Source organism: Rhizophagus irregularis, chromosome 11 (genome assembly GCF_026210795.1).
Source record: "Rhizophagus irregularis chromosome 11, complete sequence".
NCBI lineage: Eukaryota > Fungi > Glomeromycota > Glomeromycetes > Glomerales > Glomeraceae > Rhizophagus > Rhizophagus irregularis.
In genome coordinates, this window is record NC_089439.1 from 2,285,080 (window position 1) to 2,312,866 (window position 27,787).

The 27,787-nt window shown below is 25.3% G+C and overlaps 6 protein-coding genes across 6 annotated transcripts; 4 read left to right on the forward strand and 2 right to left on the reverse strand.

The window, feature by feature from the left end:
* Positions 1 to 1,956: 1,956 nt before the first annotated feature.
* On the reverse strand, positions 1,957 to 2,357 carry OCT59_003000 (uncharacterized protein; the record flags this gene model as incomplete). The annotated part of the gene is made up of 2 exons (XM_025308799.2): positions 1,957 to 2,222; positions 2,273 to 2,357. The coding sequence occupies 2 exons, from the start codon at positions 2,355 to 2,357 to the stop codon at positions 1,957 to 1,959; spliced, it is 351 nt and encodes a 116-aa protein (XP_025165739.2).
* Positions 2,358 to 4,187: 1,830 nt separating this feature from the next.
* Positions 4,188 to 4,622, forward strand: OCT59_003001 (uncharacterized protein; the record flags this gene model as incomplete). Its single annotated transcript, XM_025312047.1, has 1 exon — positions 4,188 to 4,622. The coding sequence occupies one exon, from the start codon at positions 4,188 to 4,190 to the stop codon at positions 4,620 to 4,622; it is 435 nt and encodes a 144-aa protein (XP_025165738.1).
* A 3,426-nt stretch (positions 4,623 to 8,048) lies between these two features.
* On the forward strand, positions 8,049 to 10,139 carry OCT59_003002 (uncharacterized protein; the record flags this gene model as incomplete). Its single annotated transcript, XM_066145329.1, has 1 exon — positions 8,049 to 10,139. The coding sequence occupies one exon, from the start codon at positions 8,049 to 8,051 to the stop codon at positions 10,137 to 10,139; it is 2,091 nt and encodes a 696-aa protein (XP_065996061.1).
* Positions 10,140 to 11,144: 1,005 nt separating this feature from the next.
* Positions 11,145 to 12,143, forward strand: OCT59_003003 (uncharacterized protein; the record flags this gene model as incomplete). Its single annotated transcript, XM_066145330.1, has 3 exons — positions 11,145 to 11,366; positions 11,608 to 11,980; positions 12,121 to 12,143. 3 exons carry the CDS (start codon positions 11,145 to 11,147, stop codon positions 12,141 to 12,143), a joined length of 618 nt encoding a protein of 205 aa, XP_065996062.1.
* Positions 12,144 to 21,872: 9,729 nt separating this feature from the next.
* OCT59_003004 (uncharacterized protein) lies at positions 21,873 to 23,671 on the forward strand (the record flags this gene model as incomplete). Its single annotated transcript, XM_066145331.1, has 6 exons — positions 21,873 to 22,340; positions 22,417 to 22,807; positions 23,075 to 23,314; positions 23,398 to 23,436; positions 23,504 to 23,554; positions 23,634 to 23,671. The coding sequence occupies 6 exons, from the start codon at positions 21,873 to 21,875 to the stop codon at positions 23,669 to 23,671; spliced, it is 1,227 nt and encodes a 408-aa protein (XP_065996063.1).
* A 2,775-nt stretch (positions 23,672 to 26,446) lies between these two features.
* On the reverse strand, positions 26,447 to 26,896 carry OCT59_003005 (uncharacterized protein; the record flags this gene model as incomplete). Its single annotated transcript, XM_025325082.1, has 2 exons — positions 26,447 to 26,711; positions 26,805 to 26,896. 2 exons carry the CDS (start codon positions 26,894 to 26,896, stop codon positions 26,447 to 26,449), a joined length of 357 nt encoding a protein of 118 aa, XP_025182876.1.
* Positions 26,897 to 27,787: the final 891 nt, after the last annotated feature.

The window sequence follows — 27,787 nt, forward strand, 5'->3', positions numbered from 1 at the left end:
TGAGTAAAAAAAAAGAGATAGGAAACAAATAAAGATCAGTTTTTTTTCTTTGATTTAAATTATTTTTTTTATGAATAAATAAATTTTATACTGTAAAATATATTGATTGATTGAGTAATGTGTAAAATTTTTATGAAGAAAAAATAATTTTTACGAAATATATTTTTCGTAATAATTTTCGTAATAAGTTAATTTTGAAAAATTTTTATGAAAAAAATAAATTTTATATTGCAGTAATATATGGGTTTATTTATTTTTACATAAATTGACAAATTTTATATTATATAATACAGTATATATTGAGTAATACGTAAAATTTTCTTTATTTTATTTTTTGTAAATATTGCATAATGCATTGAGTAATTTTTTATATACTGTATGAAGATAATGAAGAAAATTTTTTTGATTTGTTGAATAAATTGATAAATTATATTGGGTATAAAATAAAATTTTTTTTTTTTTTGCGTAAGTAAATATTGCGTAATACGGAGAGTAACCCGAAATTTATTTTTTTTTTTTTAAAATGACAAAAAATGAAGGAAAAAATATATATATAGCCCATCGGTTCATAAGGAGGGAGGGTGGGCGTTATACTCTTAGATTTAGGATTCATTATTCTTATTATTAAATCTATAATCTAAAATCTAAGATATTAAATTCGCAGGCAAACTTTTCGTGTTGATCACAACCAAAAAAGAGTATACTTTGCAAGTGTTTTGATGATCGTTTGACCGGGAGTCTATGGGGCACATTATTTTAAAAAATATAAAAAAAAATTGTACCACTATATTTCAGAGAGTACGACAGATTACCGAATAGGAAAAGGCTATTGTCTGTTTTTTACTCTACGATAAAAAGATGGGAAGGGAAGATAGAAATCCAAATTTTTTTTTTTTTTTTGACAAACGTGTTGTGGTTATATGACTTTAATTATTCTACACAATTCTGTTTTTTATTCGATATTAAAAGCCTTTTTTGAATCGCAGATTTTTTTGTTTAATAATTACAGTAGTACATAATATGCACAAAGTCACGGGAACAATTTTTCAATAAAATAATAAAAATTTACTTTTTAGCTACTTATACGACACAAGTAAAGTTTACATCACTTTATAATAATATTTAGAAAATAATTTCATGATTATAGATGATTATTATGAATGAATCTTTATAGTAATTTGTTTTTGTTTTGAAAAATATATTTTACTTGAGAAAAGGGAAATAATTTAGAAAATTTTTGTTATTTGTTTGGGAAAATATATTTTTTATTTTGAGAGGAAGTAATTTTTCTTTTTTTTGATGTGAATTTGATGCTTTTTATATATTCCATCCAACCGTTATACTTATTTTCGATTATCGTACATGTAAAAAAACAACTATCAGGGGAAATTTTCAAGTCGTAACCCGATATATTTTTTTAAAATAATCGTATATATATAGAAAAAATATTATATAAATATATAATTAGTTGATTACAAATAACATAAATTTAGAATATTAAAAAGACCTCAACGAAAAAACGATGGACAGGTTTGACAACTTGGTTTACCAGCCAAAGTGACAATTTTAATTATTATAATAGTAAAAAATATAGATTTTTTTTAAAGCAACACTTGTTCAATTTACTTTGATGATTTGATGATTTGTGATAATTTAAAATTTTTAATTTAATGAACATTTTAATAATAATAATTGATTATTTGATTATTTGATCATTCCGAATCTATAATCATCAATCTATTTTTTTAAAAAAATCACTAGTCGCAGTTTTTATTCATTACTTTCATTCAATAATGTTAACGAACAATTACAAAATATTTTTATGTAGATACTGTATATCACATACACATTGAAACGTCACGTATAACATATATATGTAAGTTACAGTAACTACACATATATTATATATTTATATTATATACATATATATTTATTTTGTCTATTTTTATTTTATTTTTAACGAGGTTGAATCCTGCGCTTGCTTTCTTGTGGTCTTCTTGGACGATACCTATATTCAGGGTATTTTTTCATATGTTCTTGCTTGGCAGCGTCTGCCATTTTTTGAAATTTCATACGAATTTCAGCTGGTTCTTCATGCCACATTCTACCAATCTCTTTTGAAACTTCATTATTAGTAATTCCTTGATGTCTGGTTAAGATACCAGGTTGTTTAGCTCTACGATATAAGATGAAAGCATTTGGTGGTCTGGTGGTTTCTTGATCTTTGTTTTAGCGTTTAATGATGCAGCCTTTGGTGGAGGACCGGCTATACCACATGGAAGAGCGAATGAGGGAAGACGTACATCAGTATCAGGTAACATTCTAGGAACATTAGGCTGCTGATACAGGTTTTGCATTCTCCAATAAATCGTTACAGTTTGAGCTTTGGTATCGTTAGGAACTAAAAACCCTCAGGGATGAAATACAAGGTACCCTTATTTGTTCATATAAATCTTGAACTCGATCATATGAAACATATTCAAATTTGGAACTGGGTTACCACCTTTTGTAATTTTTACTTATGGTTGTTGTAGCATTTGAGGTATGAAAGTATCTTGATCACCATTAGCCGCAGCAGCGGGAACATTATTTTGCGGAGTTTGTATTGTTACTTGTAGAAATATTTTCGTTGTTTTTTTACAACCATATCTTTAAGACTGTTAGCTTGTAAGTTTTGAGTAATAGAGGATGTTTGTAACTACATTTTTACAGCAGAATATTCTGTCATAATACAACAAAAACCCTTAAAAGAAGAAGACGACGACACAAGTTGTCAATAAATACTTTTGACACCAGGACGGAAAATGGTGTTAGGGACTTTAAATTTTTTTTTATATAAAGGGTATATATAAAAAAAAATTAAAAAAAAAAATATTTTTTTTTTTTAATGAATGGACACACTTGAAAAAAAAATTTAATTATTTTTTTCTTTAAATATTTATTTTAGGAAGCGAGGTTAATGATATTCTATATATATATGTATATATATATATCATATAACAATATATTTAAAAATGGTCTATAAAGACAGGATAAATGGAAAAGGGACTGGAAAGTAAGAAAAGGGAGGAATATATAACAAAGTTAAACTATCATGTAATGTAATGTATATCACAAAAAAAAAATTATATATATATTAAATAACTAGATTAATTTGCGTCAATAGAAATAAATTCGCTTGAATGATTATGTGATATTTTTATTTTAATGTATTTATAATATAAAAATAGCATGTTAAATGAAACTATTATCATACTGAAACCCCCGATACTTTTTTTGGCCCCACAAAGCATTTTAAAATAATAAAATAATCGACATTTTCTAAATCGATTGGTCGTCCAAATAGAACATAATGTATGGTTTACATTTACATGAAGATCAAACTGCGCCGCTCTTATTAGCGCCCACAAAACCGAAATGCTTTTAAAATTGATTATGACGTAGATAATTGCTGGTCATACTTCTGATTTGAACAAAAGATATTATTGTCTTGTATATTTATGTTTTATTTTATGTAAATATATATTATATATTAAAAAAAAATGGTTTATCTACCAAAAATTTTATAAAAGGGTTAGCAATTTGAAATGAAAAAATTACGTAAATTATTTCGTTATTCGCAATATTAATAAAAAATGTCAAGAATTATTTATTATCTTTTTTCGTGTACAAAAATATCTTTTTTTAAAACTTTTTTTTTTCTTTTTTTTAAAAAAAATGTCGAGTTACGACTTGGAAATTTCCCCTGGTGGTTTTTTTTTAAAATGTAGTGTTACGATAATCGAAAACGGAATTTCTCAACTTTAGTCCTCCGCATGACGGTATGTTTTTTTTTTAAAAAAAAATCAACTTTGTGACTTTACTCACTATAAATCTATTAAATAAATTTATTTACTTAATATTGTGTCTAGGCTGCGCCACAATGCGTGTGTCATGCAAATTATATGCACCATGTTGTGAAACTAGTATCATCCAAAAAAAGAAAAAAAAGGTTTTATTAAGTAGTATAACATCGATGGAATATATAAAAAGCGTCCAAACAAACAACAAAATTTTCTATTAAAAAAAAAAAGAAATTTTTTTTCCTTCTCTCAAATAAAATATAAATAAATATATTTTTTAAAAACAAACAGTAATAAAAAACAAATTACTATAAAAAGAATCATTTATAATAATCATCTATAATCATGAAATTAGATTTCGTTCACTACCATGAGAACGCGGTGATACCGCAAAATATTTTGGTATCTTTACCTTTGAAATTAGAGGACGACGATTTGTTGGCCAAACCTAGACGGGGGAAAATGCCGACTAGGCCCCCAAATAATTTTTTAATATTCAGGACTGCATACATCAAGGTCCTGCGGTCTAAAGGTTATTGGGGTTTAAGGATGAGAGAAGTCACTTCCAACGCTGCGGTGGCTTGGAAGAACGCATCAAAAGAGGTACGAGAGGAATGTCAAAAATTAGCTCTCATAGCTAAGATGAAACACGAGGAAGTTTATGGATCACCTCCTCGACAAACACGAAGGAGGCGTCAGATAAATAAACGTCGCCAACCCAGACGACCCAGTCCAGCCAGCTCCGGCTCCAGCCCCGTTCCTCCTTTAATTTTTCCATAATACGAATTTAAATGCACCATTTTATTTTGATAATTTGATACCAATTTCTTGGCAAAATATTGACATTTTGACCACCAGAAAGTGAACTTGGAGAACCACAGCTCCAATTTAACTCGATACATTCACCTATGTAATGTAAAAGGCATAGAACAAATTTTCGTTTTTTATTTTTATTTATTTTTTTATTTTCATTCTTCGTTTTTCGTAAATATTGGCATAATTCATCCCTATAAAAAATTTTTCAGAAAAATGATCACGTGTCTGAGTTTCTTCGGAATAAAAACTAGAAAAATGAAGTTTTTCCCAGATTTTTTTTATAGGGCATATTAATATTTTTCTTTTTTATTTTTTTTTTTACTCATTTTACGACACATCACACTAATTTTCTTTATTATTAAAAGAACACAAACAAACGCAGACAAAAAAATTTTAAGATATATCCCAAGAATGTAAAACATTTATGTATAAAAATTTCAACCCCTTTTTTGTAAGATTTAAAATTAAGCCAAAAAATTTTCTTTATATGTCGAAATTTCGATAATTATTATTTATAAAAAATTATTCGGATACTAAAAAAATTTTTTTTATCGAAAATTTTTTTACTTCGTTTTTTTTACTCGTATTTTTTCTTTTTTTTGGTGGGCAAGTTTAAACAGACAACAAGAAAAATACAAATAGAATTTTTTTTTTATAAAATAATAAGACGACCTGAAATGCGATATGTGATAAACAAAAAAGAAATATTTTATTTTTATTTATATTTAACAAAAATAGTATTCTTTTAATACTGTTTTATTTCTACAACATTGATAAAATTAAATTTATTTACAAAAGATAGCCAATAAATAGATTACATTTAAGAGAAGTGATTAAGTAATAAATACTAAACTACAACCCGCATAAAACTAAATATTAAAATAAATTATTTTGTAATTAATTATTAAAAATAAGTACGTTTCGACATTAAATATTAATCTCTTTGTGTCTATAACTCTTGAAAATATGGAAATAAGAAAAATAACAACGCGTTAATGTTTTTTTGCAGGTCAAGAAAAGAACATTTTTGTAATACAGCTTTTTTTGGTCGGGTTACACTAATCTCATGATTAAAGTTCAATTTTGATTGATATATATGTGTAATCACTATAAATGTTATATATGCTAATGACGTGACGTTTCCCGATGTAGGTTAAATAGATAACTAGAAATGCGTCTAACACCAGGGACTCCGTCCCTGGACAACCTTGCCAGTAATGCTGATAATCTACTGATAATTTAATGTGCAATTATCATTTGTTTAATTGAAATATGATATAATGATAATAAAATCAAAAGTGAAGTGAAAGAAAATTAAATAAAAATGAAATAAATAAAATAAAAAGTGAAAAATAAAAAATGATAAAAAAAAAAATATTTACATCAATTTCATTATTATTTCCCAACGAAAATTTACAATTATTTACTGATAGAACTTGGCCATTTGTTAGTTTTGGAATATAACATGGTATTGAAGGATCAATTGGATAAAAAATAGTTATGTTAAACGTTTGTATTGAATCATTTTCATTTAATCTTGTTATGCCAGTTGCAGAACCAATAAAGAAATTTGGTGCAGTAGATTCTTTATAATTTGAAATATATAAGATTGTGGAAAGTTGAGCTGGCATTTTTGTTATAGATAAAAAAAAATTAACACAAACGTTTTTTTTTATAGCCTTTATATAAGTTTTTTTTTATTGAAATAGTTGGGAAATTTTATTTTATTGTACGTAAAAATATTTAAATTTTATGAGAAATTTTTTTGAGAATTTTTTTAATATGTGAAATGTTTATGTATAATAAAATTTTGTTTAATTGTTTAAAAGTTAAATTAGACAAATATATAATAAATTTATTAGTAATTGTTTTGGGATTTTGTTGATTAGCTAATGAATTTTCAAATGACAAAAAATATTTGTAAATTTTTCATCATTTAATTATTATATAAATAAAAATAAAATAAAATAAAATAATTTTTTTTATTAAATAAAAAATAAAAAAATATTGAATAATACTGTATGATACGTTTTTTCATAAAGATTAACAAAAAAATTGATAGATAAATAATAATTGAATAAGATTGAAACTTTTGTTTACGTAAATCATCAAATTCAATTTATTGCCGTAAAAATCTAAATTTTAATTGGTTAATTTAAAATAGTTGTTATTCTATGGTAAATATTTAATAATAGTTTATTGATACTATGGTAAATATTTAATAATAATTTATTGTATATTGTATAACAAAAAATAAAAATACTTTATTCGGTAAAGTAATTTTTTTTAAAAAAAAAACCCACAAAATTGATAAATCAAGTGACATTTTTTACGTAGATCATTAAAAATTTCAATTTACGAAAAAAAAAAATATTAAAAATCTTCTATTAAATTTTTTTAAAATTATTGTCAAAATTTTGTTAATTTAATAAAAGAAATAATTTATTATATTTATTATACAAAAAAAATTAAAAAATATACTTATTGAAAGTAATTTTCTTTTTTTAAATAGAAACTAAAATTAATAAATGAAGTGAAAGTTTCTTACGTAGATCATTAAAAATTTCAATTTACTTACGAAAAAAATAAAATTAAAGACCTTTTATTAATTTTTTTTAATAAAATTACAGTCAAAAATTTATGTTTAATTTAATAAAAATTATTTATTGCATCTATTGTACAACAAAAATTAAAAAATATATCTATTAAAAGTAAATTTCTTTTTTTTAAAAAAAAGTAAAAAAATAAATTTAATTTTTTGTATGAATTTTTTCTTGAAACTTTAACAATAATATTTAATTTATTGATTAATAAAAATAATCATTATACGAAAAAAAAAATATATACATTTATTTTTGTTAAAATTAACTTGAAAAAAAACAAAAGAAAAAAAAATTTTATGTACGCAGATCATCAAAAATTGAAATTTGCCGTGTGTCTTATTTTTTGATGGTTCAACTTAACTTACAACAAAAGTGGCACAGGAAGCCCTAAATCGCAATTTTATTCTTTTGATGTTAAAGAAGCATAAGCATATGCATATGCATTATGATTATGATTATGAATTGTCTACACCAACTCGTACTTGTACTCGTGATCTAATCATAAAGCATAATGCATTAAGTATTATTTATAAAACGCAACTCAAATTTTTATCTGAGCTTTTCCAAAATTGATCAAAAAACATATCAACTCTTGACGATCATTTACAACACTATCCAAATTAAGCGGAAAAATGGATAAATTTGGAAATGATCTGATCAATTCAACCTCTCTTCTACGCTAATAATTGCAGAATTGTACGGTATTCAAGACCATTTTTACTGCGGAATTTTTAAAGGAAAAAGTTCAATTTTAAGAGTAAGTTTATTAAGTTTTAACTTGTTCGAGATGTCAGGGTCGCAACCTAGGGTCCACGCCACTCGGTCAAGTACAAGACAGCAACAAGATAAAGAAGTTAACAAACCAGGACAACAGCAAACTCTTCAAGACTCGATACATAAACCAGTCTTCAATATCAATCCTATTATTCAGGATTGGCAACCTGCAAGTTCTCGTAAAACTAAAAGAAAAGATAAAGAAAAACAAGTTGAACAAAAACAACAGAAAAAACAACCTCGTTTGTCTTTTAGGCAACATAAATCTACTGAAAAAACTACTGATGATATGGATATTAGTCAAGATACTTTTGCTTCTTCATCTGAAAGCGGTGGCACAGCAAAATCCAATACAGATAATCAAGTAACACCAGAAAATCTAGATGCACCAATTGATGGTGAAAAAAATGATGAAATGATCGTTGACAATGGAAAAATTGATAATCAAACAGATGATCAATCTTTTAATAAGGATAATCAGAAAAATGGTAATACTAATGACATAATTAGTGATAATCATTCAGAAATTTTTAATAAGGCTAAACCTATTTTAGTTAAAATCAAAAAAGATTCTATTCCAGGAAACAATATTATTCAAAAAAAGTTTAATTTGAGAAAACAACTAGCTGGAATTAATGTTACCCTGGCCGGGGGAGTTATCTTAAATAAGAAAGAACCCGAATTTATCATTTTACCAATCATGAAAAATGATTATGATAAAATTATTAATCTAGAAATTGATATTATTGATGATGAACAGTCACATGAAAATGGTGAAGATGCAGAGTCGAGTACTAATAGTAAGGTTAAGGAAATAATAAAATTTACACCATATCAAAAAACTAAAAAAGTTTTTACTGAAGAAGAAATTAAAGATAGAAATTGTAGAACGATTAAAGTTATAAATATTCCAATTGAAATTCCTAATTATCAAATTAGAGCTGTATTTAACAAATATGGTGAAATAGAAGAAAATGGCTTTTATACCAGAATTAGAAATTTATATATTCAAGCTTTCATTACATATAAAAAAGAAGAAAGTCTACAAAAATTTTACAAAGGCATATGGTCAGAATGGATTGGAAAACATCAAGTACTTATTGTGCCAAAAATTTTGTCAGAAGATGAAATAGAAAAAAGATCAATGTATACAGTTAAATTAACTGGATTACCATGGAATTCAACTGCTTATGATATACATGAAGCTTTAGAAGTTAACAATCCTAAGTATATTTTTATACCACGTAATCCAAATAATAATAAACCATTGAATTATGCAATAGTTTATTATGAAAATGATGAAGATATAGGTATTGCAGCAGAAAGAAATATTATTTTTTGTAATAGAACGCTTCATTGGGGAACTCCAGGTGAAAAATCATGCCATAGATGTGGTTCCTTTGATCATTTAATTAGTAAGTGTGATATTGAACCATCTGCTAAACCACGTGTAATGAATAGAAAGCAAAAGCTTAAGGAATTTCGTCAAGAAAATAACAAGAAGTTTAAAAAAGGCAGTTATGCAAATGTAACAAAACAAAATTCATTTGAAAAACGTCAGCAAAGTAATAATTCAAATAATTATTCTAAATATAATAATGGAAATATCAATAGATATTGGAATAAAAATATTTCACGTGATAGAAATAATAACGTTAATGAAAAGTCACTTGATCAAGGAATTTTCACGCAAATTAAACAACTTAATGAGAATTTGAATAAATTAGCTAATGATTTCAAAAAAATCCAACAAGAAAACTATCGTATTAAATCTGAATTTTATAAATATAAAGAAAACAAGTCTACAACAAGTTCAGGAAAAAATATTAAAGTCAATCAAGATAGAAGTACAATCGCCTTACAAAATGAGAATAACAAAAGATCAAGAGTTGATAATGAACAACTTGAAGCCTCAGGATCTTCAGATATAGAAAATAGTTTAAACAAACAAAATAACGAAATTAATAGATTCGGTGATGCTTTATCAACTATGAGTAAAAATATCTCAAAAATTATGGAATATTTTACTTCTGACAATAATAATGACGTTAATAATTTTCAAGGGGATAAAATTATTGACAATAATGAATCCCATGAGGATTAAATACCCCTTTAAATATTATTTTTAATGATGAACAATAAAAAAACACATTCTTTTAAGAAAAAACATTATAATAATCCTTCCCCTGTTAATCAAAAATCACGTTCAAATTTAAATAATCAACAAATTTATCGTCCGAAAACACGTCAACGACTCATCAATTTATCAGATATAATTAAAATAGCTTCATTGAATATTAAAGGTATAACTGATGTTAAAAAACAATTCTTAATTGATATATTAGGTGAATATAATATAACTATTTTGGGTCTATCAGAAACTAATATATCAAACAAAATGGCAAAACATTCTTTTAATTTTTATAGAAATAATTATGTTACTTATTTTGCAAATGAGGAAACTAATTATAGGGGAAATGGTGTAGGTCTTATTATTAAGAAAAATTATGCACGGCATATAGTCAATTATAATAGCTTCAAAGGAAGAATTATATATGTTGATTTTATTTTTAGTGGAAATAAAAAAATGAGAATCATTAATTATTATGGAAAATCTGGACGAGTTACTTTAGACAATTTTAATCAAGAAGTTAAAATTTATTTTGATAAAATCAAAGAATTGGTTAGAGAAAGTAAAGCACAAAATGCAGAAATTATTCTTCTTGGTGATTTTAATCTTCATTATGAAAAATATTTGGATGATAAAAATAATAATCGTAAAATGAAAAAAGAATATAAACTTTTTGAATGGATTGAAGATGAACAAAATTTTTATGATCCTTTCTATATCATGTTCGATAATTTATCACAACATTCCTTAAATACTTTCTATCCTTTTAATACAAATCAAAATCCTTCTAGAATAGATTACATTTGGGTAACAGAAAATTTATTTTCAGAAACACAAGAATGCAAAATTGTTAATACAACAACAATTAATACTGATCATAGAATGTTAGTGTATTCAATATGGTCAGAAGATTTGATTGGAAATATTGCTAATATCAAACGGAAGTAAGGATTTAAAGAAGTTTATAAGTATGATAAAATGGATGGAGAGCAATGGGAATTATTTCAGAATGATCTTAATAAATACATTTCAAATTCAGAAATTTTAAAATTTAATTTTAACGATAAAAATAATATTAATCATATATGGGATAAGATCAAAAAAGGTCTTGTTCAAGCTAGTAAAAATTGTATTCCAATAGAAAAAATCAAATTAACTAAAAGTCAAGTCAACCCAATGAAAATATCTAATGCATATAAAGTAATGAAATTTTTAATAAATTTCAGACGTTCAATTAAAGATTCAAGAAAAAGAAATCATGTGATCAGAAATTGGATTACATATAGAAAAAAATTATTGGAAATTGGAAGAGAAAAAAGTGATTATTGTTGGAATAAAATTCCTAAGGATGATAAAAGTGTCAAGGAAATTTTTGAAGAAATAAAAAATTTATATCAAATTTATTTAATCCTATATAATCACGATCTTTTACAATTCAAAGAAGAAAAAAATTAAACTAGCAATTGACCAACGCTGTGAAGATTTATTAGAAAATCAAAAACGTATGATTAATAGTGTAATGGAACGTGAAATTAAATCCATTGTATTAGACAGAGTTCTAATTAAAGAAAATAATGAAGATAAATTAATCACTGATGAAGAAAAAATAAAAGATATTGTAAATGATCATTTTCAAAATATTGCAGGATCAACAAACCAACCTAAGATTTTATCAGAATATTGGGCAAAATTTTATTTTCCTCAAGATGAAATTAATGATAAAATTTATAAAGATTTGATGGTAGAGCCTACAAATGATGAATTGAATGAAGCTTTAAATAAATTATCAAATAATAAAGCTTCTGGACCTACGGGTATTAGTAATGAAATGTTGAAACACGCATCTCCAGAATTTAAAGAAATTATTAGAAAATTAATTATTTTAATTTTTAATAATCAAGAGATACCATTAGAATGGAAATATGCTAATGTTTATCCTATACTGAAACCAAAGCCATGGGGTTGTCAACTAGTTAATACACGCCCAATAACTTTGTTGGAAACGGCTAGGAAATTAATGGTATCAATAATGAATGCAAGATTATCAACAATTCTTCAGAAAAACAAAATTCTTAAAGGTTTACAATTTGCTGGATTGCCTTTCAGTTCAACTTTTGAACCATTAAGGATTATTAATGAAATAATTCAAGATGCTAATGAGAATGATAAGGAACTGTGGATTTTATCATTAGACATGTCAAAAGCATATGATCGTGTTAATATTTTTATGTTAGAAAAAGCTATGCAACGTCTTAAAATACCAAGTTCTTTTATTAATTTAACAAAAGAGTTATTTTTAGGACGGAAAAATAGTGTATTTACAGCAGGAGGATTAAGTAATCCATATGATGTAATGGTTGGAATCGATCAAGGGGAAATAATCTCACCACTTTTGTGGTGTATATATTATGATCCACTTCTTACTGCCATACAGCAAGAACACTTTGGATATCGTGTAAAAGCAAAAAAGAAAATCAATTTATATGAAAATATAGAGGTAGAAGTAAAACAAAACATTACCAGCATGGCATATATGGATGATACTAATATGTTAGCTGGCAATAAAGAAGAATTAGAAAAAATATTAAAAATGGCTGATGACTTCTATACTCTTAACGATATTCAAATAAATAAAGAAAAATCTGAATTGTTACTTAAGAAAAAGAATTTTAATTTTAATGAAAAAATAGAGTTAGAATTTGGCAATCAGAAAATCAAAATCAAACCTAAAGGAAAAACAGAAAGTCTTAGAATCTTGGGTGTTTGGTTCAATATATATAATGATAACAATTTTATCAAACAACAAGCCTTTGATGAAGTTAAAAATTTAAGTAATAACCTGCTGAAGAACAAATGCATAACAGATAAAATTAGTTCCTATATTTTTAATGCTGTAATATTACCACGTATCGAATATAGGACACAAACGATAATACTATCAGAAAAAGATTGTGAAAAAATCATGGTTCCTTATAGAAAAAATTTTAAAAATAAATTAAAGTTAGCTTCAACTGCACCAAATATAATTATGGAATTGAATTTATTATATAATATTCGTTCAATTTTTGATAATCAATTGCAAGCTAAGGTTAATAATTTTATAATTCAAATTAATGATCAAGGAATTCTAGGAAAAATAATGGAGATTCGTTTAGTAGATATTCAAAATAAACTACTTTTACCTTTCAATCCTTTAATTAATTTTCCTTTTTCTAATAAAGATTTAATCTTTATGGGTCAACATTTGCGAAATAATTTTATTATTAATAATTTATTATTAATGAAAAGTTATAATTTTAGTATAGAATTTAATAAACACAATATTGGGAAAAATAGTACTGTATTAGGAAGGGGTCGTCATATTATGGAAATTGTTGGAACTGAAAGTTTTTTGAAAAATATAAAAATTTTACGTATGAATAATTTATACTTTTTGGACCAATTTTTATCTCCTGATAACAAAACTCTTCTGACATGGTGGAATATAAAAAATAAGATATTTGCTCTTAGTAATAATAGAAATAGTAATGTAGTTAATACGCCAAATATATATAAAAAAATTCAGTCTTTAGTTACAACTAATGGAAAAAATTATAATGTTAAAGAGGAATATATAGATAATAATGTAGTCACAAATTTGGGTGGTTATGAATTTTTACCAATTAATATTCATATTAATAATATTATAACATCTTTTAATATGTTTCATTTTAAAAATATTTATGGAAAAATAATTGAAGAAAAGCCCTTTACATATATTTTTGAACATTTTAAAAGAATATCAGACACAAGTGAAATTAATTTGTTTATTAAAGTATGTAATGGTTGTGAATATAATATTGGTCAAATAGAGGGTAAATGTATAATAGAATCAATGAAAACTGAAATATATGAAGTGAGATATAAAAGACTTATTAAATGGAAGGGATATAAGGCATATCTTCTAAAGGAAGCACAACATAATTATATGGAAAATATTATAAGATATGATCAATTTTTTAAACGAAACCCTTTATATTACTCTTCATATGATAATTATCAATTACGTTTTGATGAAAATAGTTTAGATATTATTGAAAAATATATAGATTTATCATTAGATAAACAGAAATTATTTGATTCAAGAAAAATTTTATATGATTCAAACATTAAAGATTTTGTTTGCTATACAGATGGTTCAATTAAAGATATTACCAAAGAATATGTATCAGCTACTTTTGGAACAACTTTTTATAATTTGTCCTTGCAAAAAATTTTGGAATTAATATCATCTTATAATAATTGGATTTCATCAACACGTGCAGAAATTTTTGCTTTATTAATTACTTTGCTAATAGCACCTTCTAATAGTAATTTAACAGTTTATACAGATAGTGCTAGCGTTATTAGTAATTTTGAAAAATTTAAATTTTATAATTTTACTTTAGTTACTAGACAAATTTTTAAAATTAGTAATAACAACATTCTTTGGAAAATAATTATGGATATTATTAAAGAAAATAATTTATCTGTTAATATATTTAAAGTTAATGCTCATACAGATGATTCTTTAAATAATTATGTCGACAATATTGTTTCTTTGGCACATAATGATCAAAATTTAGGAATTAATTTAAATTATAATAATTTTTATGATCTTCCTTGGATTCCCAAATGGAATGGCATAGTTATAGAAAAATCTTTAAGAAAGTTAATTACATTAACAACCAATACGAAAAATTTGGAAAGGTTTTTAAATTTAAATAGAAATGATAAGTATAGAAAATGTGAAATAGATTGGTCAATTTTTTTTAATAATTTTTTGGGAGAAAAACAAAAATTATACACTGATTTCAAAGAATCAAAAATTAGAAGACGCAAAATTCAGTTGATGATTGAAGAACTTCCTTGCATTGAACAAATTAAAAGAACTTTATTTTCATTATATAAAGAAAGGTTTTGTCCTATGTGTGAAGAGGATGAAGAAGATTTCAATCATATCTGGTTTTGTGAAGAAAGACGAGAGGATATGGATGATTTAATTTCAGGAGTACAAAATTGGCTTCTTTTAGAAATTAATAAAATTTTAGATCCTATTAATCATATTACTCTTGAACATATTAAAAATCTCAATGATATTTGGAAACTTGAAGTATCAGAGGATCACATAACTTTCATAGATTTAATTAAAGGTTTCTTTCCTTGTTCGTTAATTAATTTTTTTAAACAATTATTATCTACGAAATCAAAAGTTGAAATTTTGTCATATAATTTTAGGAATGAAATTTTGGATAAATCTATGATTTTTTGGAAAGTGAGGTGTAATAAACTTAATGAAATTGATAGAGGTTTGGGAATTGATAAAAATGTTAAAAAACAACATTTTGGTAAAGAGCAGTTTATTGACAAAACGCGTAAATCAAAAAATAAGAAATACTTTAATCTACAAAGTCTTCAAAGTCATATTTATTTTGGGGGTAATACAATAGATTACTATAATATTGTTGATTACGGTAGTGTTTCGTAGTATTATTTTTATTATCTTTTGATGTTGTAGTAGTAATTAAAGGAGTTGTGGTGAGTTTTTATATAACATTACCGAAGTCCATACGAATAGTAGTAGTTATGCGGATAGTTTAGTGAACCTATTTGGGTGAGCAGGATGGTAGATAGTTCTTTTGAACATAAAATCTTAAGTCCCTAATAATATTATAGTACTAGTTCGATCGTGTTCTTTACTAAATGTTATATAATGTAGATCTTTTCCTTTTTTGTAATTTTTCTTATTTCTAAATAAAGTTGACTTCGTTAAAAAAAAAAAAAAAATAATTGCAGAATTGTACATCCCTTGTGCCAATTGTATGTGATATATAAATACTTATACAGTATCTACATATTAACATTTTTGAATGAGGGTAATGAAAGCGTAGATCAAATAACCTATTTTAATAAATTTGGATCCATTTTTATTATTGATTTTAATAATAATGATCGGCATATATATATATATGGTACTATTATTATTTATAATAATTCTTGTTAAAGTTTATAATAAAAACTGTGGGGAATATATCTTATTGTACAGTATATATCGGAAGTAATTTTTTTAAAAAAAAATAGATTGATGATTTTAGATTCGGGAATAAATAATTAAATATTATCAAAATGTTTATTAAGTTAAATTATCACAAACCATTAAATCATTTGAACAAGTGTTACTTCAAAAAAAAAACTTTTTATATTTTTTATTATAGTAATTAAAAATTGTCATTTTGGCTGGTAACCAAGTTATTAAACCTGTCCGTTGTGACATAAACTTTAGTAATTGCGCGAATTTTTATTGATTTAGTTGATTTGTTTGATTTAGCGGAGTGTACAAATTCGTAATTATAAAACTGAATCAACACCAATTAAGAATTCAATATAAATATATAAATTACTATATATTTTTATGAGTGTTGCTAATCTTAGGAAAATTAACCAGGTAAGGAATTAAGTTAATTCTGAAACAATCCAGTTTTGAAGCTTGACTAGGAATTATGTAAAGTCGGTTATTCACTATAAGCCTATCATAAAACTTTAAATAAACTTTCTTTTATTAGTTAATGTGTTTAATTTAATTACACATTATTCAAAAAAAAAAGATTTTATCAAGTATAACGGTTGGATGGAATATATAAAAAGCGTCAAATTCACACCAAAAAAAAAAAAAGAAATTACTTCCTCAAAATAAAAAATATATTTTCCCAAACAAATAACAAAAATTTCTAAATTATTTTCCTTCTCTCAAATAAAATATAAATAATTGTGTTAAGGCTATTATTTATATAATAACCTTGTGTTTCGTATTACGCATCAAACGTTTACATTTCTAAAAATGTTAATATTTGTGGTTAAACCATTGATAATTCTAATTTCTAATTCAAACAGATATCATCTGTCTCGATCCTCACCCTGACCATCATATTTTTCGCTAGACTAATGTGTGGCTAATGTACGCCACAAAATTACGTGGGTGGAAAAAAGTGACAGTAAATATAACCTGTTTCTGATCGCTTTAAGTGAAAATTATTGACTTATTTATTTATATAACTAAATAAATTCTAACGTTTAGAATACCCTCCATATAAATAATTGAATTGCGCGACACGTCTGTGCTTGATCTATCTCATAAATTATCCGAGAGAATTTTGTACATTGAAAAATTGAGCGCATTTTGATTAGTTTTTTTTAGTTTTTGCAATTAATCTAACCATAATTTCCAATTTGGACGAAAAAACTCTCATATATTGTTAGTATTGTTAGAGGTCAGTTCTTATAAGCTTAAAAATAAGCTATACATTAAAAAATGTTTATATTTAATAAAGCAGAAGGTAATTTTAATGATCAACGTATATGTTAAAATCAATCCAATCAGATGTGAATAGAGAGTATCGCTTCACACTGGCGCATACAATCAGACACAAATAAGGGAAAGCAGATTAACCATATAAAACCAAACTTAAAATTAAGGTGTATACTAAAGGGTAAACATTTTATTAATTAAATTCTTCACACACGTTCTATATTGAATTTAGGTCTAATTACAGGTCTATATATACATAAATTTCCAAACTAAAAATGTTTAACATATGCTACATATGCTATATATCCTATATATGCTATATGTTCTATATATTCCATATATACTACATGTTCTATATATCCCATATATACTACATGTTCTATATATCCCATATATGCTACATGTTCCATATATTCTATATATTCTACATATCGGACATATGCAACATATCGAACATGTCAAACATATTCGACATTTGCTACATTGATCGGCATCACGGGTCCAGTTATATCACATGATTGCTGCGCAACATTTTACTGCGTAACAGTATGGGTGAAGCTAACGTTAAAAAACTTCTCCCAAATTTCCATATTATCCGCAGTAAAAATTATACCGAAAAATTTATTATTAATAGCCCAGCCCAATGCAAAGGTTTTTTAGGAATAAAGTTGGAAGGTTTCGGACTTATATTATAACCTATAACAACCTTTCCATCGTCACCTTTTCTTAAATTTGGTTTAGTAAACCCTCGCCCTCGGCCTCTTATTAATGCCCAGACCCAATTGAAGATTAAGTGCAATAAATAAAGTTTGTAGAAATAAAAGCGTCCTAAAATTTAGAGGGAGAAGAGAATTAATGCGATCATTTGCAAAAATATACAAAGAGTTTTGAAATTACAGAAGGGAGATTGTGACAATTACGTCAAATTTAGATAGAGCGAAAAGAATTTTCAATTTACTAAAACTGGTCTCTTAATTTTACTCTCTGAGATTTTTTGTCTTTAGAAGAAGAATAGGCAGAACAATGAATTCTACAGGCTCATGTGTATTTCATGTGTAAGGATATGATGACTTAGAACCGATACATATTTTGAGAATATTTACAAGAAAATTATTTTTGAGAAACGAAGCGAAAACGTACTATATTGTCACGTGAATTATCGCATGAACCATCGTAAATTTATGCAATATTCCATGGAGATCGAACCAATCGATATACTGGCAACATTCCAAATGAGGAGAGGCGGAAACATTCACAATGATAATCATATTTTTTGACTAGATATATTAGATATATTATTTTAGTTATTAGAAATTATCGTATGCCCTGGGAGTTTTAAAAATATCGTTATATCACTTATATGGTTTTGTTGATTTATATATTATTAGGGCATACTTCTTTGTAGCTACAATTGTTGTGTACCATAATAGCGTAGAGATTTTGTGGTGTAGTAGGGGTTTTCTTTTAACGCTATTGAGGCTGGTACGTCTTCCAGCAGTCCATCGGATAGGAGTTTATGGGTCAGCAGTAGGATTTACTAGATAGACTTGTAGGGCAATTAGATCTTATCCCCCAACATTTGTAGATACTAGGTTCTTTTATTTTATTTTAATGACCCAAAAATATATATATAAGGGTCAAGTGGCGAAAATTTTTTTACTATGAGCTGTACAGAACCTCTATACTCAACTACTTATGTATAGTAACAATTGATTGATTATAAATTTCTAAGAAAAAATTTTTTAATATTAAAATGAAAAATTTAATCGATAATTTTTATAGATATGATCATTAGCTTTAAAAATTATCAGTTATTTTTTTTCTAAATTAAATTTTGGCTAAGTTTTAGCTGTTTAAAAATCTGTAATTTAAATATACTGATCAAATTTAGTTAAGTCTAAATTTTTGCATCACAGATTTTTTTAGCCACATTTATTGTAATATTAATACTTCAGATTTTTTTTCAATATGCCAAGAAGAAAAAAAAGTTCTAAAACTGCAAAAAAAAATTTAATGAACAAAATTGTTTAAGTATAGGCCAATTTAATGTTATAAATAATGATTATATACCATCAAGTGAATATTTAGACAATAAATAAATATATTTTTATATCATATAATTTATAAAATCCTAATTTCTGATTGGCTAATACATATCACGTGATGCTTACATAATCTAAAAATTGAGACTTTTTTTATTTTATAAATCAATTCCTTTTAACAAATAGAGTTTAATTCTTTTTATAAAATTAAAATTCAATCATAGAATCAAATTTATTTAAATTTTTTTAAAGTTCCTATTATAGAGGTTCATAATTGACCCCGTTATCCTGCAAAAATACGCAAATAAAATTTTAGACATTAAGTTATTAATTATTTTATCATGGCTTCTATATTATTATATAACCAATTGCTGATATGAATAAATAGAATTTATTCTATTTTACTATTTTTTCAATAATATTTTTCTAAAATTACACTTTTTAACCCTTAGAAATTTCCTTCAATTAATACTAAATATTACAATGCGGTTAACTACAGTAAATATACTGTATTATATATATAAGATTGGCAAAATTTAGGCCAAAAATACACAAACTAATTTTTTATATATAAAATTTTGATAAAAAATACGCTTGGTGACCTAACTACGGACGAAAATTCTTAAATTGTACGCAAAGCAAAACTTTACTCCACTATTATGGCGATGCATCTGTGTACTCTACCCCTGTATATATATTTCTGGGTTCTATTTGAACCTCAAAAAAAAAAAAAGGTGAAACTAACGTTTTTAAAATTTTTTTTCATTAGAATGGATTGGATTACTTTCCAATTTTTGAACTAAATATTATATCTTTTCGTAAATGTGAAGTTTTCTTGAAATATTCAAAAAATATTTAAAATAAAAATGGAAATCGCTTCATTTTTTAATCTTGAAAATTCATATAATATAAATAGAAACTGCTTTTCATTTTTGATTTAATAATTTACTCTTTTGTAAATCAAAGTTGTCGGATATCATACTAATAAATATAATTATGATATATGATTCTCATTTTGAAAAAAAAAACAATAAAGAAAATTTCAATTGAAAACTCACAACGTATTTGAATTTTTTTTTAATATAAAAGAAGAACTTGCAGCAAAAAACTTTTAATAAAAAAAAACAAAATGTCAACTATTATAAACATTTTTCATTTGATAGAAACTAAATAAAAATCTGGTATTGAATTTGGGGACATGGCATGGGCCACAGCATTGTGAGCATTATGAAAATTATAGAGATGTACGTGAAGAATTTAAATTCAATAATGAAAATCACTTAATTGGTTAATTGCAACTGTTTCAAAGAAGTGCAATAACAACCTTTTAATGAAAATGATATTGTACATATCTTTCATTTTAATTAATTACAGATACATTAATTTTATATTTATGATGATTAATGAAGAAGTTACGATCATCAAAAATTTCAGTTGAAAAAATCTTAGTAAAGTAGTAAATTTATTATTTTTTGATTTGATCAGAATCAAAAAATACTTATAGTAAAGAAATTGCTTGAGCGTAGAGAAATAGTCAGAGGTTTAAAATCGTATGGACATTCAATTATCACTTATTAAAAAAAAAATATCAAATTATTCCATCCATCTTATTTATAATGGTTTCTAATAATATGAATTGTACATTTGTGAGCGTTAGAATTTAGTTTCTGAATTAAAATTGTGTTCTAATAACAGACGATTTAAGGAATTTTAGAAAATTATCATAATGGTTACAAAACAATTAATTCAAATCATATTACATATTGAATTAGAATTTCTTAAATTATAGAGAACTATGGGAATGATGAATCAATTTCGAAAATTATTAATGTTGAAGATAGTTTGCCAAAATTATGATAATTCTGGCTAAAATTACCACGTTATCACGTGATCTAACAATTATTAAATGTTAAAATAAGAAATCATTCATGTTTCAGTATTTATTATCACATCAAAATTGAAACATGATTGTGCAATGCTGTTATGATAAGAAGGCTTCTAGCTCCAGCTCCCCTGATAAATCTATTTCTTGTTCAAACTTCAAAGTACAAAATTTCTAAATCAGTCGGCATAAGCCCACATAACTGCATATGACCGTAACACAATCGAAAATAGGAATTGGAAACAGCATGCAATATGTAAGACTATAGAATTCTTTACATGTTATATAGAATTCTTACAAACACTTCTTTGAAAATCGTATTTCTATTAAAGACTTCTAGGAATTGTGTATAGAATTCGAAAAAAGAATTCCTTTGTTTAAAAATTAAATTTAAAATATATATTAGACAGCTGTTTTCTTGTCTCAAATTAATAAATCAATTTTTCTCTTTAAAAAAAATGGAACAGCCAATTAACTACAATGATTTTTCATTATCAAACAATACACCATTGATTCAACCAACACAAACTATTGTTAATTCAAAATACAAAAAAAGGAAGTGTGACGAATGTAATAAAAGAAGGAAACCTTTAGATGAAAGTCATCAGATTTGTCACGTCTGTTACAAAATAAAGAAGGTATATAAGTACGGTTCAAGTGGAAATAAAATTATTGATGATTTTATCAGATATACACAAATTAATTTAGTTCAAAAAAATGGAAAAATGGAGTTTGTTCCTTACGGACAATTCAAAAATGTAGTATTTATTGCTGAAGGAGGTTTTAGCAAAATTTATAAAGCTACTTGGATTGATGGTCCAGTATATAACTATATTCATAAAATTAGTATTCGTTCCCAAAATTATACAGTTGTTCTCAAAAAGCTCAATTATTCTAATAACATCACATCTAAGAAGCTGAACGAGGTACATAGTATACTAATTTGATAAAGAAATATTATCATGGATGAGATAAATAATTAATAAGCTTTCTTTAATTTAGCTCAAGATATTCTATGAACTTTCTTCAAAACTTAAAATCGGTCCTAATGATAATTTTATTGGAAAATATTTTGGAATTACTCAAGATCCTAATTCTCAAGATATCATGATTATCATGCCATATTATGATTTAGGTGATTTGACACACTATATCACTAAAGATTTTTATAATACTTGTTGGAGAACAAAGCTAGAGAAATTAAGTGATATAGCACGTGGGCTTACTCAAATACATGAGTTAAATATTATCCACAGGGATTTTCATAGTGGTAATATTTTTTCCAGCCAAGTACAATATGCATATGAGAAGTATTTTCTTAATTATACAGCAATAGGTGATCTTGGTATAAGTAAATCTGCAACTGAATCTGTAGATGATAAGGAGAATTATGGTATTATTCCTTATATGGCTCCAGAGATTTTTCGAGAACAAAAATATACTAAGGCTTCAGATATATATAGTTTTGGAATGATTATGTGGGAGTTAATGACAGGTAGGAGACCTTTTTGGGATCGAAATCATGATATAGAACTTATTATTGATATTTGTGATGGTTTACGACCACCAATTGTAACAAATGCACCTAAAGGCTATATTGAACTAATGAAAAAATGTTGGCATTATGATCAAAAAAAAAGACCAACAGCTACTAATATAGAGGAAAGAATTAGAGGAATATGGAGTAATGAAAGATCCATTGAAACTAAAATTATAGAATCCCCAGATATTGGACTCATAACAAAAAATAATCCAGGTGCTATTTATAAGAGCAGACCTTTAAGTGGCATGATTAAATCTGCAACGTTTTTAATGAATTCAAGAAGTCAATCTATTAATTTAGAAAAAGCTAAAAGAAGGTTTGAAGATGATTTAATTGAAGATAATAATGACAATGATGGTATGATATTAAATGTTTTCAAGTAAATTTGAATTGGTAAAACTTTAATAAATCAAATATTTTTAATTGAAATTCATATATAGGTCAAAGTATTAAAAGAAAAAAGTTATATGAAGATGATGGTAATTAATTTTCAACAATGTGTCAATTTCATAATTTAACTCTAATAAAATCTTGTATATTCTTTAGATTATATTATAAAGGACGCCAAATTAGATATTGATACAAATTTTAATAATGGTATGTAAATATACTTTTTATATATAGATGGTAACTTTTAGTTTATATTACAAACCTAATTTCTTTAATTTAAATTTAGGATATATTTCCAAGGAAATTGAATTCGATATTAATTAATACCTAAATTATCGAGCCATTTATTTTAACAAGAATATTACCTCAATAGTAATTGGTTATGTATTAATATCTAGTATTATAGCGAAATCAACTTAGTACTTATAATTTACATTATAGTATATTTATCATTTGCTTAAGAATCTAACCTAGTGTGGAATGGACCACTAAGGATAGGCCTTAGTTGATACAGCTCTAACAGTCACATGCTGTTTTAGCCACAGTTAGAATTAGATTTGCGTAAAATTGATATTTTTTGCCAATGTCATATTTTCATTTGCTTATTTTCGCAGAATTTTTGAAAAGTCATATGTTATAATTGCTTATTTTTTGGTTAAATTTGGCATTACCTAATAATAGTGATGGTAGTATGCGAAAGTTAATAGGGAATGAAAAAAATTACCAAGGTGGATATTTTAGCTAAGATGATATTGAAAAAAAATGAAACGTTGTAAATCATAAATGTGAAAAAATTGATCAAATGATTTTTGTAAAAAAATGATATTATAAAGTCATATGGTTAGATTGCTGGCAATTTGTGAAGCCACATGTTGAGTTTGCTTATTTATCTTAATAAAAACCTTTCGTAGAGCGATTATAAAATTTTTGACCTTTCTTGTTACCTATATATGTATTGCATATTACTGGCATTTTTTTTTGGTTTAAAACATGATACTATATAACAAAATTTATACGCAGGTGCTACTGCGTAGCAACGCACCCCCTATATTATGTTTATATGTATTAAAAAGTCAAAATTAGTATACTAAACCCTTTTTAGTCTTGTAGAACAGGCAAAAATACACATAGAATGATTAGAACGTGTACTTTAAAGGCTCTATAACAAGTTCAAAAGGACATAAGGTTTGCACCGCGTTTATTCAAGAAATTTATGATATCACGTGATTAGAGTTTGGAATCGATTAAGGTTAAATGGGGTGATTAATTAATGGTTAATCGATTAAGGTATCTCAAAAATCGGTTAATCGATTAAAATTATCAACACATAATTCTGGTCAAATTATCTAATGCGGCCCAGAGCTGTGAATTTTTGGTCACGTGTTCTCCGAACTTGGAAGAATTTGTATTAATTTTTTAATGATAATAATAATAAATAAGACTTTCCTATAACTAAATGTATGATCAAAAACAATTTGGTGCAATCTGCGGTCAAAAAAAAAAAATTTTAATATTTTAAAATTAATCGATTATTAATCGATTAAGGCCCTTGGTTAATCGATTATTAATCGGTTAAGGTTTTTTTGGTCGGTTCCAACCTCTACACGTGATCATAAATGATTCATATATAATAAATTCCAAAAAAGGCGCTGCGTAATTATTCTAATAATTACAGTTTGTCAATAACAAATATGATTTGAACGTTTTTCAAACAATAAAATCTTACTATGATAATTAAGTAATGTCAAAATTTCTTTGGAAACAAAGCATAAATACACAAAATATGTCAAATGATAGAATAAATTATAAAATTTCACTTTTTTTCTAATATTAAATATAAAGAAACAAATTTAATTATTATTTAAATAATTGTGAAATCAAACTTTAATAATACTAATTATACAACGTAATAGTCGCAATATGTTATGACTGACTCCGTTAAAAAGTAATATAATTATTTACGTCCTATTTAAAGAACTTTTACATATTGTTCAATAATTTATTTGTAATTTTTCCAATAAACTTTGAAGAAATTCTTATAATCTAAGTTTGTAATTAAAGTATTCAATTTTTCAATAAAAGAAAATGACAGTAATTAGAGATTATCAACCAAACCTTTATGTACAATTCAAATTCATTCATAGCTATTTGGGTCTAAGTAAATTTTTTTTTTTGGGCTAATATTTCTGATTGTCCTATTGGACTCCGATCTTATAATTATTTGGTAACCTTCAATAAAGTCAATGCATGAATATAATTTAGTGCAATAATTTTTAACAATTTCAATCACCATCAAAAATTGCAAAACAACACAACAAGATATATTATAATTTAAATGTGAATTCACCGTACAGTACATGTTCCGAGTTAATGATCATGTATTCTATTCCCTCAATGTTTGGTTAATCTTTTGTAAAATGTTTGCAACTGAATTTGTACGTTATTATAATATAACTTTTTTGTGTAATTTGCATGTATTATCAAATGTTTCTTACTATAATTGTAATTTTTTAACGGAATAAAATCGGAATTTTTTCCGTTATCGTGATAAAATTGGCGGAATAAATCTGGGTCTCTGTGACGGGTATTCAATTGTTGTTTTTTTAAAAAAATCTTGGTTATTTTTTGCAAAACCCAATAACCATTATCTTGTTTATTTATAAAAAAAAATTCTATTTGTATTTTGCCTGTTGTCTGTTTTAACACTATACTTACGAAAAAGTAACTTGCCCGCTCAAAAAAAAAAAGAAAAGAAAAGATACGAAATAAATACGAAGTAAAATGAAAAAAAAATTTTTCGATAAAAATTTTTTTAGTATCCGAATAATTACTTTTATAAATAATAATAATCGAAATTTCGACATATTAAGAAAATTTTTTGTTTAATTTAAATCTTACAAAAAAGGGTTGAAATTTTTATACATACATAAATGTTTTACATTCTTGGGATATACAGTATCTTAAAATTTTTTTTGTTTGCGTTTGTTCATGTTCTTTTAATAATAAAGAAAATTGGTAAAATGAGTAAAAAAAAAATAAATAAGAAAATTTGCTGTTTTGTTCTATGCCTTTTACATTTACATAGGTGGATATATCGAGTTAAATTTGTGGTTCTCCAAGTTCACTTTCTGATGGTGGGAATGTCATATAATACGGAATATTTTGCATCAAATCATCAAAATAAAATAATGCATTTAAATTCGTATTATGGGCAGACGTCTTCAGTCTTCTTCGTGTTTGTCGAGGAGGTGATCCATAAACTTCCTCGTGCTTCATCTTAGCTATGAGAGCTAATTTTTGACATTCCTCTCGTACCTCTTTTGATGCGTTCTTCCAAGCCGCCGCAGTGTTGGAAGTCAATAACCTTTAGATTGCAGGACCTTGATGTATGCAGTCCTGAATATTAAAAAATTATTTGGGGGCCTGGTCGGCTTTCCCCCGTCTAGGTTTGGCCAACAAATCGTCGTCCTCTAATTTCAAAGGTAAGGATACCAAAATATTTTGCGGTATAACCGCGTTCTCATGGTAGTGAACGAAATCTAATTTCATGATTATAGATGATTATTTTTTTGCTGTTTGTTTTAAAAGATATATTTATTTATATTTTATTTGAGAAAGGAAATAATTTTTTTTTACTAATAGGAAATTTTGTTGTTTGTTTGGGAAAATATATATTTTATTATGAAGTAATTTTCTTTTTTTTTTTTGGTGTGAATTTAACGTTTCATAATTAATAACTGAAAATTCATTTTTGTGAATTTAACGTTTTTCCATACGTTAATTATGCTTAATAACTGAAAATCTTTTGTTCACAACATGATGCATATAATTCATGATGCATGCATGTGGCGCAGGTTAGAAACACAATAAGTAACTAAGTAAATAATAAATAAAGTTCTATATAATGAATAAAGTCACAAAATTGATTTTTTTTAAAAAAAAACAATTATACCGTTATACGTAGAACTAAAGTTAAAGAAATTTTCGATTATCGTACATGTAAAAAAACTTCCAGGGGAAATTTTCAAGTCGTAACCCGACATATTTTTTTTTAATACAAAGAAATTAAACCCTATTGAAATTTAATTTGATTTGATTTGATTTGATTTGGTTTTTAATGATTTTAATGATTTTTAAAATAATCATATATATTTATAGAAAGAAATCAGTATTATATATATAAAATATATAATTTATATATTTATATTGAATTCTTAATTGGTGTCAATTCAGTTTTATAATTACGAATTTGTACATTCCAAAATTCGCGTAATTACAAATAACATATATTTAGAATATTAAAAAGACTTCAACGAAAAAGACGATGGACAGGTTTAACAATTTGGTTTACCAGCCAAAGTGATAATTTAATTATTATAATAGTAAAAAATATATAGATTTTTTTTTAAAGCAACACTTGTTCAATTTACTAAGATGATT